At 35.6% G+C, this 14,033-nt stretch overlaps 1 protein-coding gene across 1 annotated transcript in view; it reads left to right on the top strand.

Moving 5' to 3' along the window:
* GXYLT1 (glucoside xylosyltransferase 1) overlaps nt 1-14,033 on the top strand; it is a 33,669-nt gene that overhangs the window by 18,572 nt on the left and 1,064 nt on the right. The window contains exons 3-7 of the mRNA XM_086610141.1: nt 3,143-3,317; nt 4,287-4,412; nt 5,274-5,525; nt 12,494-12,617; nt 12,922-13,094. Of these exons, the coding sequence (XP_086466267.1) occupies nt 3,143-3,317; nt 4,287-4,412; nt 5,274-5,525; nt 12,494-12,617; nt 12,922-13,094 (850 nt within the window). The remainder of the gene's footprint in view (nt 1-3,142; nt 3,318-4,286; nt 4,413-5,273; nt 5,526-12,493; nt 12,618-12,921; nt 13,095-14,033) is intronic.

Here is a 14,033-nt window from a genome sequence, read left to right as displayed (position 1 = left end):
TTGCCTCTTTCAGTTTAAAGCCATTGCCCCTTGTCCTATCACTACACACCCTTGTAAAAAGTCCCTCTCGAGCTTTCCTGTAGGCCCCCTTTAAGTGCTGGAAGGCTGCAATAAGATCACCCCGGAGCCTTCTCTTCTCCAGGCTGAACAGCCCCAACTCTCTCAGCCTGTCTTCATAGGAAAGGTGCTCCAGCCCTCTGCTCGAAGCCCACGAGGGCCTTTGTGGCCCTCCTCTGGAGTCACTCCAGCAGCTCCATGTCCTTCTTCTGTTGGGGACTCCAGAGCTGAATGCAGTATTCCAGGTGGGGTCTCATGAGAGCAGAGCAGAGGGGCAGAATCACCTCCCTCGACCTGCTGGCCACACTTCTTTTGATGCAGCCCAGGATATGGTTGGCTTTCTGAGCTGCAAATATTGAATAGGTGAGACTGCAGAGCTCAAGCCGATAAGGTCTGCTGGACAACTTGAACTTTATGCTGCTTCTGGTGGTAGGAGAAGGAAAAAGTGCTAATGCTCCACTGTCAGCATCTTTCATAACAAGGGGTAAGTAGTGTCTCTGGATGAAGATTTGCCTCTGGGAGTGGAGAGAGATGTATATGTAGGGAGAGGAGCAGCACTGAGTCCTGATTATTGAAAAGAAGGCTGTGACTGCTGGTGGTCTGTATGCAGGGAAGTTGAATGCAGCTTACAATCACTAAAGGATGTCTCTTTGTGGTGTCTGGAGTAAGAACCACAATTCTGGAGTCTCATAACTTCTCCGGCCATAACATGCCTCTGAAATCTAGTATGTCTCATTCCTTTCTTAGTGGATAGTTCCCAGAGGGAGCAGTGACCTGTTCTTTCCACCTGCTTCTTGCTCCATCTGCTGCAGGGATAAAGCTTTGTGTTGTGGACTTAGATTCTAGTCCAACTATTCCCCATATTGTGCAAGCTGAAATTCAGTTATTAGCTTTTTCTACATATTTCTTTGCCTTTTTAAAAAATTATTTTTTAAGCACAGATTTAAAAAATTGAACTCAAGAAGTCAGAATTTCATAGAACAGAGATGATATGAAGAAAGTGACTGTGAAAGCATTGTAATATGATCAGTGTGGATTTTTTTTGTGTGTGGCTTGGTTCTTTTATTCGGAGATATCACTAGATGTAGAAATAAAATACAGTCTTTGAATCTCTGTGTGTTTTAGAGTTGCTTTGTTGTAATTTTCATCATACCTTATTCATGGAAAGCTGTGTTACATGTGGTTCAGGAACTTTACTTTCAGCTATGCAATTTGTGTAGGTTGTGCCCTTATTTATCACATGACCTTGCAATATCACTGTAGGCTCTAATGACTTCAGGGCTTAATTATTGTAATTCCCTTTTCAGTGGATTAGTGATGAGGCTAATCTGCTGCTTGCAGCTTGTTCGGACTGCAGCAGTGTTTTTATTTGTGGGTTTCAGCTGCCCTGATCACATTCAGCTTGCTTTGTGTTTTTTACGTTAGCTGCCTTCTACATAGTGTAGTGTTTAAATTGGGTTTATGTATAAAGGTCTGAGTGGGTGTGCCTTAGTTACATTAAAAGATTCTATTTTTAGTTTTTTTTTCTGTTAACCTGAACTAATTTTTCAGGTTTTGCTGCAAGACTTATAAAAGGTTTCAGTCTGTGGATGAAATAATATGAATATAGACGTCTGCATAGAGGTGTCTACGTCAAGTAGGTCTTAAGCAGTCATTAAAATTGTAAGAGTGTAGAGAATGATCCAAGTGACTAGCCATTAAGTTGGTGAGAAGTAAATGGTTGATGTTAATTGAGAAGCACTTGGGTATTCTAGGTGTCTCCTTAGCAATAGCAGATAAAACGTGATCTTTGAGACACACAGTCCTTTTAGACTGGCACCTTGGAGGTCAGGTGGGATATTCTAGAGCTTATTAAGTGTCGCTATACCTATGTTAAAAAATTGAATCATGCCCTAGGTATTTATTTTGAAATAAGATGAATTGCTGTCTGCGCTCCGTATCCTGCTCACTAGATCTCTGTTGGCTTTAATGAGACTTTGGACACAATCTCATATGTCAGCATGTTCATTTAGGTGTCCTATTTTGGATCTGAATCCTACATATGCAGTCTTTCATCCTTGTGATTTTTAGTAATGCCCCAGACCTTGACTTAAAACTGACTGCCTGTTCTGATTAAAAATATATTTAGCTTAAATATCTGGGATGCTAGAGTCTTTTAGTTCCAGGACATTAAACTCTTCCAAAACTCAGAATGTTTTTTAAATGCAGCCATTATTTATGGCATTAAACTTCAGCAGTTTTATGGTGATATCTTTGCTTATATTTTACCTCATGGAACTCAAAATAATGTGTGTTGCTCTTCCATGCCTTAAAGAAAAAAAGGCATGTTTGCATAATATTTTCTGTCAATTTAAAGGAAACCTTGTATACATCTAAATGTTTTAGTTACATAAATTGGGTGGAGATTATGTGCTAAGAATCAGATCTGTTAATTTGTGTTTTGAAGTGTCTCTGGCATGTTTCTAAGAATGAGTGGTATGCTTGCCAAGCATTTCTCTACTCTTACTAGTTGGGGAAAGTCTTTTCTAACTTCAGATTTTTTTTTTTTTCTGCATAACTTGGAATTAAAGTTGTAATTTAAACCTTCAGATACTCTTTAGTTCTATTAGCCCTCCTCTTCCCATAGTCTGTGTGTATAGCTCAAGTGCAGAGTATTGTTTTGAAGGTTGGCTTTGAGTTGATGTATGTTTAAAACCTTTGAAAGCTTTTCTGACTAATTAAGTGTATGAAATCCAGGGGAATGTGGTTTTAGGTTTAATACGCCCACTGTGTTTGCCACTAAGCTAATGGTATTTACTCAATGATAATTTTAGCCTATTGTATTAAAATAATGAAATAATGCTTCCATACCTGTTTTTCCCTCATAGGCTGGGGTGGTGGGAGTGAATATGAGAATAGTTCAGGTTAACGTAAACCTACATATGAGGTGTAATGCTGTAGTTTGTATGTTCTGTTTGAGTTATCCTTTGTTGATTTAAATATGATAAAGAATATTTTGCTAAATTACATGCTGCAGTAAACAGTAGAGCTTTTCCTTAAGCCTGTGCTAGAAATAATGTCAAATGAAAAAATATTTTTGTATTAGATATGATTATATGAAAACACATCCTTCTGAGAAAATGCATCTAGCAGTGGTTGCCTGTGGTGAAAGACTGGAGGAAACGGTTACTATGTTGAGATCAGCCATTATTTTCAGCATCAAACCTCTCCAGTTTCATATTTTTGCTGAAGACCAATTGCATGAGAGCTTCAAAGACATAGTAAGTACCTAAATAATTTATTTAATCAATTTGTAGTACAATTTGAGTAATATTCAGCAATTTCTCTGCTTCTTGGATAGTAGTTGTTTGATATAGTGACAGAAGTTCAGGGGTGTAAAAAGAAGGAAATTGTGCAAGTCTTTCGTAATGTTGGATGGAGTTTTTTGAATTTTTTTTTTCTGTGGAAAAATGCCAGTTGCTGGTATCAAAGTTTTTCATGGAGACAGACCAAAAGTTTCTGATTTGTCACCTTGAATCTGTTAAATACAAACCTGATGTTCTGAATGCAAACCAATTATCTTGTGTAAGCTTATTTAAAGTTGGTTTTATAAGAGAAAATGGAGATCTGTGCTTATGGTATGAGTCAGCCTTACGTTGTCTAAACAAAGTGAAACATCAGTCTTTGAAAATGGTAGATATGGTTATGTCTAATTTTAGTAAATTCCAGTTAATGACTGTTACATTAGGACTGGGGTAATAGTATTAGAAGCTGACTAGTATATAGCTGTGGAGGGTTTTACTATTTTTGTGCTTAAAATGTCATACTAACTCTGACATTAGTATGTTATACATACTATATATGCACTAATGTCATGCGAACAGTAACTGGCAAAAATTGGGTAAGATTATTTCAAATTGAGAAAGACTTAATTGGCATTTCTCCTGTGGAAACTGGTTAAGAGAGGAAAAATTTTTATTTGATGTGTTTATGTTTTGTAAATACTAACTTATTTTGCTTGCCTGCTTTTGTATATTATCTAATATGATGTGTTTTCTTCAGAGTGGCCTGCAGGTGCCACTTCTTGTTCGAGTATTTTGAATAGCTGACAGATTCTTGTAGTTCAGGAAGCATTACTGTTACGGAAGAGAGGTGTTGCAGTTGTGTTCGATTATCAATTTGAATGGAGGATTGATTTCTTTTTTGTAATAGAATTGAAGTAATTTTTATGATCTCTTCTTTTCACATAGCTTGATGACTTCCCCTATGAAGGAAAAGTTAATTACACATTATATCCAATAACATTTCCAGCTGAGAGCGCAGCAGAATGGAAGAAATTGTTTAAACCATGTGCTTCACAAAGGCTGTTCTTGCCAGTAAGTTATTCTGTAATAAGACAGTACAGAATTCTGTTTATGGAGCATCAAGCTGTCCTCATTAATCTATTTTCTGCTTAGTTTTAAGTTAAGAACTACTACTACTACTCCTAAAAGTACTTTCATGACATCCTAAAAAAACCCTCAGAATTTAACCTTCTTCTGTGGCACTAATACACTGTAGAGTAAAAGTCGTTTTCTCACATGCTGCATTATGGCACAGTATCCTCAGTGAGAGGTACAGGTCATGCCATCCTCTCAGAGGTAAGAAGGATTTATCACTCCTCATCTCTTTGTTTAGTTGGAAAGTTTCCTGCATGCATGGGTCTGAGAAGTGTTAGAGAAAATGAAACAAGAAATGGACTATTGTTGCCAGAGTGTTTTGTGCAGCCTTTTCTTTGCTCATCTAGGACACTTCAGAAATCATACTCCAGGCTAGGTGAATTATAGCAGTGGCAGTTACCTCTCAAATATTGTCTCTTCTCAGGCTCCCTTACACCTCCCCCTTGTTTGTTTAGATGCGTAGGAAAGCCAGGGAACAGGAGGAAGACAGGAGCTCCTGTTACGGTAAAGTTTCACCCAGCCTGCAGCCTGCTCTTGAGGAGCCCCAGGATAGAAAATGTAGACTGAGTGCCTTTGGATTACTATTCTGTATAAAACCTCTATCTAAAAAAATTCTCAAAAGTGAGAGAAGAGGGAAGATGACTAATTTATTGATTACAAACTGTCAGTCTAAAGTGAATTTATTTGCATATGACAAAAATGTATTAAACTTTATTGTGTAATGACAGCAACTTCTGTTTTATGAAGAGAAGCTCAATAAGACTTAAAAATTTGGGTTTAAATTTCTTTCCTTCACAGTTAATCCTCAAAAATGTGGATTCGCTACTGTATGTTGATACTGACATCCTGTTTTTGAGACCTGTTGATGATATATGGTCTTTTCTGGGAAAGTTCAACTCCACACAAATTGCTGCAATGGCACCGGAACATGAAGAGCCTCGTATCGGGTGGTATAATCGCTTTGCTAGACATCCCTATTATGGAGTAACTGGAATAAATTCTGGAGTCATGTTAATGAATATGACGCGTATGAGAAGAAAGTATTTCAAGGTACGTGTGTTGCCTTTATTGCATTTTCTGTGGTTTTACATATTTTAATTCTAATCCATTTCAAATTCATGAGGGACAATATTTTTCAAAATATTTTTCTTGTAATTGAAAATTACGAAATTTAAACACAGCTCTAAAAATACGCTGTGCTTAAAATGATATCTAACTTGTGGTTTACAAATGTCATTTACTGTAAGACTTGAAATTCCTGAATTTCAAGTGTGCTTGATTGTTTTAATTTTTCTTAGTTCTGAGAAATCTTGTGACTTGATATAGTCTGTTTATAAATTATATTTATCAGTAGATATTCTGGTATTTTTTTTCTTCACTGTAGAGGTCCCAGAAAACAGTTAATGTATACTGTAAACTAACTTTAAAAATGTGTGTAGTAGTATGACCAGAAGGTGGTGCTAAAACATTTAGTAACTTATTTTAACTGTACTGTTTCCAAATTTTGAACTCTTAAATTGTAACCAGGTGATTATCACCTTAATTATCTCTTTATTTACTTTGAAGTCATAGTTTTTGCAGAGAAATAAGTTCATCATGAAAGTACTTACTAAAGCAGTGCATGCAGCAGCGGAAATGGTCATTGCTTCACAGATGGGAATTTTTTTCTTACCTACTTGAAACACAAGTACTAAAGCAGTGCTATGTGATTATGCTGGGGAAAAAGTAATTCTATGTTGAAGAGAAGTTTGATTAGGGGAAAAAAAAATCATGCAGTCAAAAACTATTGGAAGGTGTCCCCATAAAAGAAACAATATAAACTTGCAGTAGACTTTACTTCTTCTCCATTTCCAATTTAAGAAAGATTTAATTGCTGTGTGTTTTTGTTATGGAAATACAGAGAATTTAAGAAAAATGGAGAATGGATGATCTCGATTGTAGTTAAAGTAGGAAGTTATATGGTATATAGTTGTAGTTTCCCCAAGAAGAAAACTTTTCTGTATATATCACCAGTGGAATCTTGCATTGTCTACTTTATTTGTTTTCCTGATTATAGCATCTGGAGAAAGTAAAATATTGAAAAGTATAACAAGAAAAATATGAGACTGAAAACTGTGTGTCTCTTAACCTCTGACAATGCATTTCTGTGTAGTGAATTATTTTTAGTGTGGTAAACTGAGATAAGGTTGGTCTTTTATTCATATTGTGCCAGAATTCTGGTTGGGCTTCTCAGTATAACTCTGGTTATCTATTTGTTGGAAATTTGATGCATGTTTACTAAAATTGGAGTTAAAATTTTCAAAAGTATACAGATTATGTAGGATACTAAAATTGTCTTTTAAATTAAATGCCATTTTCTAGAAGGCTATAATATAAAGTCCTTTCTCCTTAACACCTAAAACAGGTGGTTTCTCAAAAGTTAAGTCAATATATACAGATTTAAGTAGGTAAAATAATTCATAAATATTTTGAAATTCAAAATGGAATATTGCTGCTTTCCCTTGGTACTAGAGGGCTGGAGTATTTTCCAGGTCCTGAAAATATCTGCTACATATTCCTGTTGTTGCCATGTTCTATATTTATTATGCACTGAAACATATCAGATTGCTAAACCAAAACCAGCCTTAGAGGAAGTGATTTTTTATAATTACTCTTTATTATGGGGGTGAATATCTGTGATTTATAAGACCTCATCTGTAAGGCGAGGCACAAATCTGTATGCTTTTGTCATGATCCTGCTGAGAAACTTCAGTGTACCTAACATGATGCACAGTTTCTGGCTGAGTGGGCCACTGAACTTTCTGTGGCAAGGAAGATTGTGTGCCATAACTGGTATGGGGAATTGGAACAAAAAAGAAGTCTTGAATTGTCCTGAAAACATTCATCTTAATGGTCTTCATCACATTACTCAGAACGTACTGTACCAAGCAAGTCTTCTTGATAAGTTGTAGGTTAGTGTTCATACAATTAAGAGAAAGGAACTGAGACTGGAGTGAGCTACCCAGTGCTGTGCAAGTGTACTAAATATTCAGAATTATGAAAAAACAGTTGAGAAAGGGAAGCAGAAACAGAGCAAAGCTTCCCAATAGCAAAGCACATAATTCAAAGCCCTTTTTGACGACTTCAGTTAACAAAAATAAAAAATGCAGTCAACCCATTCCCCTGCTCCACTTCAGTCATTCTAAATGTTAGAAATACAGCATTTTTTGCCCTTAATCCTTACTCATTATTCTTCGGCATCCTTCCCAGGGCGTTGCTGTCACTTCAAACTTAGATTTCCCCTTCTGTGTCTGATGCATGTATACTTCTGGCCCTTGCTTTTGCATGTCTTTTGAACTTCATACTTGTGTGCGTAGTGTGGCTGTCCCTCAAACATTTGGGACTAGTGGTCCATGTAAAGAAATGTTCTTTCACTCTTGCTTGGTAGTAAGAAGTGAAAAAGAAATAAAAAATGGTGTGTTCTGTGTATCTGAGTTTTTTAGTAGTTATTTTGAGGGTTTTTTTTTGTGTATGCAGCTTTTAACATGGTTGCTGAGATCTTATTTCTTCCTTTAAATTCTTCTTTTTCCTTCCACTCCTACACATTTTTCCCCCCTGCTCTCATGATCTTGTACATCTTTCCTGGAGTCTTAATCTGATTATCTTGAGCAAGAAAAACAGATATAATGTTTGGATACATGGTGTTTTGACATATATGGATTTGCTGGTTCAGCTGAAGCATTTTAATATGCCCTCTTTGGATACCCTTCTTGATTTAAAACCTTGCCACAGTATCTTTCAGGTCCTTGTATAACAAATGCTGAGCATCTAGTGGAGGAGCATCCAAGTGTTTTGTCTCTGTCTTTGTATGTTTCTGGCAAGTGTAATGTTGGTTATTTGTTCAAGCTTTGGATTTGTAGAGATAGATACTGCTTATTAGACCTTTTTGTATGACTATCTAGTGGCTAGAGCACTTGTCTAAACAGTAGAAGTTTTGGATCAGGATATTGCTCCAATATGATGGATTTAAACTTATGGGTTCTTTGTCTATTGTAGTTTCTTTAGCCTGAAATTACAGGCTGAGCTGCTTGAGGCGTTTAAGCATTTTTCTTCTGTTGTCACATTGATTTGTAAGAATTGGGAGGAAGCAGAAGGTGAATAAATAAAAAGGAGAACCAGAGGCTTTAGCTGATGGTTATAGTGCTCGCCCAGGTAGCAGAAAACCTCTAGTTCTATGTGTTGCTCCAGGAGACCAGGTTGGATGAGGCCTTGAGCAACCTGGTGTAGTGGAGGGTGTCCCTGCCCACAGCAGGGGGGTTGGAACTAGGTGATCTTTGAGGTCCCTTCCAACCCTAACCATTCTATGATTAAGTCATCTTCTATCCACTTACTTATTCAAGCCTCAATCTTCTCAAGACTGTCAGGTCTATTCATTTCAGACAAGCATCTGAGCTACTTGGTTATCTATGGTGCCTAATGGAAGTCATCACTCCTGGTCCTGTGTGTCTTATTTGTCTTGTGTGTTTTGAGACAAATACATGCACTGTATATATGCATATTTATGCACACATGTGTATTCATATATACAGATACATATATATGTTATTGAATATAGTGTGGTCATTAAACAGTGCATAACTGGATATAAGACTAGAATTGGTAATGAAGCTTCTGATGGATAGTGCCTGTCTGTTGTCTTTGCTAAACAGCAGTTAGGAAATAGGAGCGTAAAACATGCAAGAGTATTTATGAGATGGAAGAAGTAGTAGTAGGTGACTTTTTAAAATATTCATATGCATATAGATACTTTTAAACTCAAAGGGATGTAGCAAATACCACAGGTACAGTGTTTTAACGAAATGGCCTAGACCAGCGAGGCTTTGTGAATAGTGAACAATGACTTTTGTCAAATTTACTAAGAAACTTTGTTGTTGTGATGCCTGGGACATGGGCAGTCATGGAAAGGAATGAGCTCATAGAAAATCAAACAAGCCCCAAACAAAGTAACTCCAAATAGTGCATGCAAAGGAGAGGTTCATGGGTATGCTTTAGACAAAAAAAGATCAAAGTTCAGAGAGTTTCTGTGACCTAAGCCATTACACACTTTTTTAAACCATTCAGTATTGCTTAAGGCTATAGTTCCAAGAAATATGGTGAGCCTGTGCAAAAGCTAATTGCTTTTAAAAGGAAGGTTCCCATCTCTTACCAGCTGCTTTTCCTTGCTTTTCTTATTTACTTTGTCCTAGCCTTTGGTGTTTGTTGATCCCTTCTATGATTCAATTGAACTTGGTAGCAATAGAAGAAAGAAATCCTTCTGCTGGGTTAGTGAATTAAATCAGCTCACAAAAACATCCAGTAAGTGTTAGTTAATGCAAGAGCAGGATGGAGTCATGTAACCAGAAGGAAGAGGCTTGCTCTCATTTGGCAATAAGGAAATTTAAATTGGTCACCTGTTTGTGGGACACAGCTGCAGTTTGTTTAGATATTGCTATATGATTTGACTATTCTTCCTCAACTTTGTATTTTCTTACTAGAATTAAGAGAAAGATAATACCAGGTTGCTACAGGGTAAGTGTGGCAGCTCTTGTAAGTCTGACTTCAGCCTTGGCCAGGTAGAAGTCTTCTGGAACAGAAATCACTAATGACCAGACTAATTAAAGCACAACATCTAAACAATAACAGCAAAATGTAGCAGAGTATCGTAATGTCTTTATGTATATTTCTTTCTTACACATTTTCTTCCACTCAAAAAGCCTAGAATTTTGAGGGTTCATAAGAGCCCGTCTGTATCAACTTGATGGCAACGCGGAAATATCCACTACCATTGTGGGTTTTTTCTTAAACCTCTTTAAGCTTCTCTGCAACTTGTTGAATATTGGAGAGGAGGTTTATATTCTGGAAATCTTTAAGTTGTCATAGAGTTATTTTTCTTGTATTTACTTGAGTAACTTTTGAAAGTCATTCTTTCATCAGTAGAATTTTAAAGGAGGAGGGTGTGTAACTATTCAAATAGTCTCTCTTGCTCTGTGATTCCTACACTGGTTTCATTACACATCAGTGTTAATAAATTAGTATATAACTCTCTTCTATTTATGCAAAGGTTAGTAAGTTTTACAATTTCCCATTCTTAAACCTGATAGCACTATTTGTCAAGTAATATTGCTTCTAGACATCTGGCAATGTGATGTATGCTGTTGGCTGCTTTGCATCTCCTTGGGACATACTCTGGATTTTACTGCTATTAAAACTATACAAGTTAAATGAGAATTGTATTAAATAATGATTTTAATGTTTTAAAGCAATATTTCTATGGTCATTCTAAAACTTTATTTACTACTGTATATTCTTATCTTGATTATCCTGGTATCAGTGAGCTAATTCAATTCTGGTTTTGATTCTAAATTTAAACCTTAGGTCAATATTCTATGGATGGCAAAGTTCAGATGAGGGAGTAATCTTTACCCACTGTGATTCAGTTTGATTGATTTGCTTTTTTAGAAAGTTTTAGCTTGGTGTTAAGCCTTTCTTTTGTTTAAATCACATTGCACTGAGGCTAATGATAATTCTTGCTAGAGAAGAATTCTCTTGTGCATTTCTTATGCCTGCTCTCATCGAATACTTGCAAGCAATCATAGTCATAAATTTTTTAGGACAGAAGGGACTGTAATATTCCGTTTGGCTTCTTACATAATATAAGCTATAGATCTTTTTTGTATTAATTCTTGCCTGAATTCTGATAGTATTTCTTTTTTTAGTCTTCACTTCTGAAAGCCCTTCATATTTGATGGCTGAAATTATTTGAGGAAGGACTAAAAACTGAACTGCTAATTTTTGCACTTTCTAGTTTGTCAGTGGAAAGCTTGAAGAAGAAAACCTTTGATAGTATAATTCTAAAACGGAATGTTTTGCTCCTGGTAATCTTTTCTGTTTCTTAACATGATGTTTCTGTATACAGATCCCAAACCATACTGGAGTTCTATTTTTTTTTTTTTTCCTTACAACTTGGTTAAAAAGAATCAAGGGTACAATCCTGTACTTGTTCAGGAACTTGCTCAGTTTGGGTATTCTTACTGATATTTCATCTTCACTCTCCCAAGTGAAGTAGAAGGTACAGAGTGAGCAGCTTTTGTTGTTTTCTGTTCTAGTTGACCTTAAACGTGGTGTAGAGATAAGAAACTAGCTTTAGAATATGTAACCTGTTACACCGCAGATGGTAACCCCTTTGGTAACATGGAGGTCAGTGTACGTCAGCTTATTCCAAGTAGCACCTCCTCAGCCAAAACCTTAGAAGAATTCCTCCTCCTTTTCCTTCGAAGTGATTTTACTAAATCAAGAATTTGAGAATTAAGTAACAGCTGTTGGTTTAGAGTCTTACTACCTGTTGCAAGTGAAAAGTTGTGCCTTTGCTGTGGAAGCTAAGTTCAGTAACTAAAAAAAAATTAGTTCAACTCAATGAAAATTCTTTGGAAAACCTTTGAAGGATTTCTATATTTTTGTACACTGCTTTGTAGCCAATATTTTTTAGCTGTATGTGTTTGGAACTATTTAATTTTGTATTATCTGTTTTGAATTTTTGAAGTTAACTTTAAAATCTGTGTATATTGTTCCTCTGTGATACAGAGAAATTACATGAAGTGTGGATATTTAAACAGTGCCCATCTACTTGCATGCATCACTTAAATGCAGTTTTTGTGTTAGATCCTACTGTTGTATAAAATCTCCTTGCTATTTCTTAGAACTCTTGATTTAAGATGTTTGAGGGAAATCTTGAAGACAAAAATTTAATGTGACAGTTAAATAGAAGTAGGAGATGCCTATAATTTTCCTTCTAAGATAGTAATTGAGAAATAAAACATACTGGAAACGTCCATAACTATTTGCCTTAGATGTGCTCATTTGTTTAAAAGAAAGAAATCATCTGTCTGTTTGAGATTTGTAACTTTGAAAAGCAAATTGCTGCGATTCTGTAGGGTGTTTCTGTCTTTATAAGTATAATCGTCCCGAATGTGTGTTTTTTTTGCCTTTTTTTTGTTTAATAGAATGATATGACACCAGTCCGGTTACAGTGGGGAGAAATTCTTATGCCACTGCTCAAGAAGTACAAGTTGAACATAACATGGGGTGATCAGGATCTATTGAACATTATGTTTTTTCATAATCCAGGTAAATCCACATTGATTCTAAGTCTAATATGACAAAGTTGATCCTTTTGGTGATGTTCAAAAATCCAGGAAAATACTCTCTCTCCTTTCGGTGAAAGTATTCAAGGGACTTTTCACTACTTCTGTTTTCTGAAAGTGTTTACTTTGAGAAGTCAGCACTGGAGCTTGCTAGAGTGTAATTAGCTGTTAGATTTCAAAACAACTGTACAAAAATTTATGAAGCAGCCTTAAGAAAACAGAAAAGATTAGTATATTTCCTGAAACAATTTTGATACTTAATCCAGAATTCTCATTTTTCTGCACAGAAAGTCTTTATGTCTTTCCTTGCCAATGGAATTACCGGCCTGACCACTGCATCTATGGAAGCAATTGTAAGGAAGCTGAAGAAGAAGGTATATTTATTCTTCATGGAAACAGAGGTGTTTACCATGATGATAAACAACCGACTTTTAGGGCTATCTATGAAGCAATAAAAAACGTAAGTGTTTTCAGCAATGTGCTTGTGCAGATTATTTTTTTAATGTATTTATATTTACAGTGCTGCATGTGTTTTGTAGGTTTTGTTGATACTTACCTTGATTGCCACAAAGTAATTTTTTTCTCTTTTAAGTGATGCTGTGTCTCACCAATTTTTCGTTTACTGCTTGGCTAGAATTCCAGTGTATTCCTTTTGTGATGAGCATCTTTTGAAACATAGTGTAGATTGTGTCTAGGTTAGGATTCTAAAACATTGCCTGTAGTTGTTAAAAGGCTTTATTCCCATTTGTTTAATAAATACATCTAGTAAACTGTTTGTATGATCATTTGGAGATCACTAGAAGCTTAATTTTTCTGGAGATTTTAAAATGCAGAAAAAAAACCCTTATTCTTCCCAAAGTTTGTGTGTATTTGCTGCCATGTTTTAGCATTTAATTGTAGCTAGATTTGGATTGTAGAAAATATTAATATTTTTAAATATATATACTATGTTTTGACCTTTTCTAGAGATTCAGTGTATTACTGTGTTGCTGTTCCTTTAAATACTAAGCACAGTGGCTTCTTCTCATTCTGCAAATAAGTCATCTAATAAACTATTTATCACTATACCAGTATACTCGCTGAAGAGCTGTAAAATTTAGCAGTGTTGCACATTTTAATGTAGCAGGCTATTGTGTGTGTATAACCTTCAAAAATCAATAGTATATTTTAATGGTGCTTTATTACATGTTGTCATATGGATATAAAAATAAAAAAAAAGTGCTTTTGGGGGTCTGAGAATACATTGCAGGGAAAGTGAATGTGTTTCCATAAAAATACGATTTCTTTGTTTCCTTTGAGCATTGTCAAAAACAGAAGAAAAAATTATTTCTTTTTATTTATGATCCCATTTGGTTTATGAATATGTCAGAGAAAGTATGTAAAACACTACTGATTCAGT

This window comes from Tauraco erythrolophus, chromosome 4 (genome assembly GCF_009769465.1).
Source record: "Tauraco erythrolophus isolate bTauEry1 chromosome 4, bTauEry1.pri, whole genome shotgun sequence".
NCBI lineage: Eukaryota > Metazoa > Chordata > Aves > Musophagiformes > Musophagidae > Tauraco > Tauraco erythrolophus.
The sequence above is the reverse complement of the archived record's forward strand: the minus strand, read 5'-3'. Positions and strand labels throughout refer to the sequence as shown.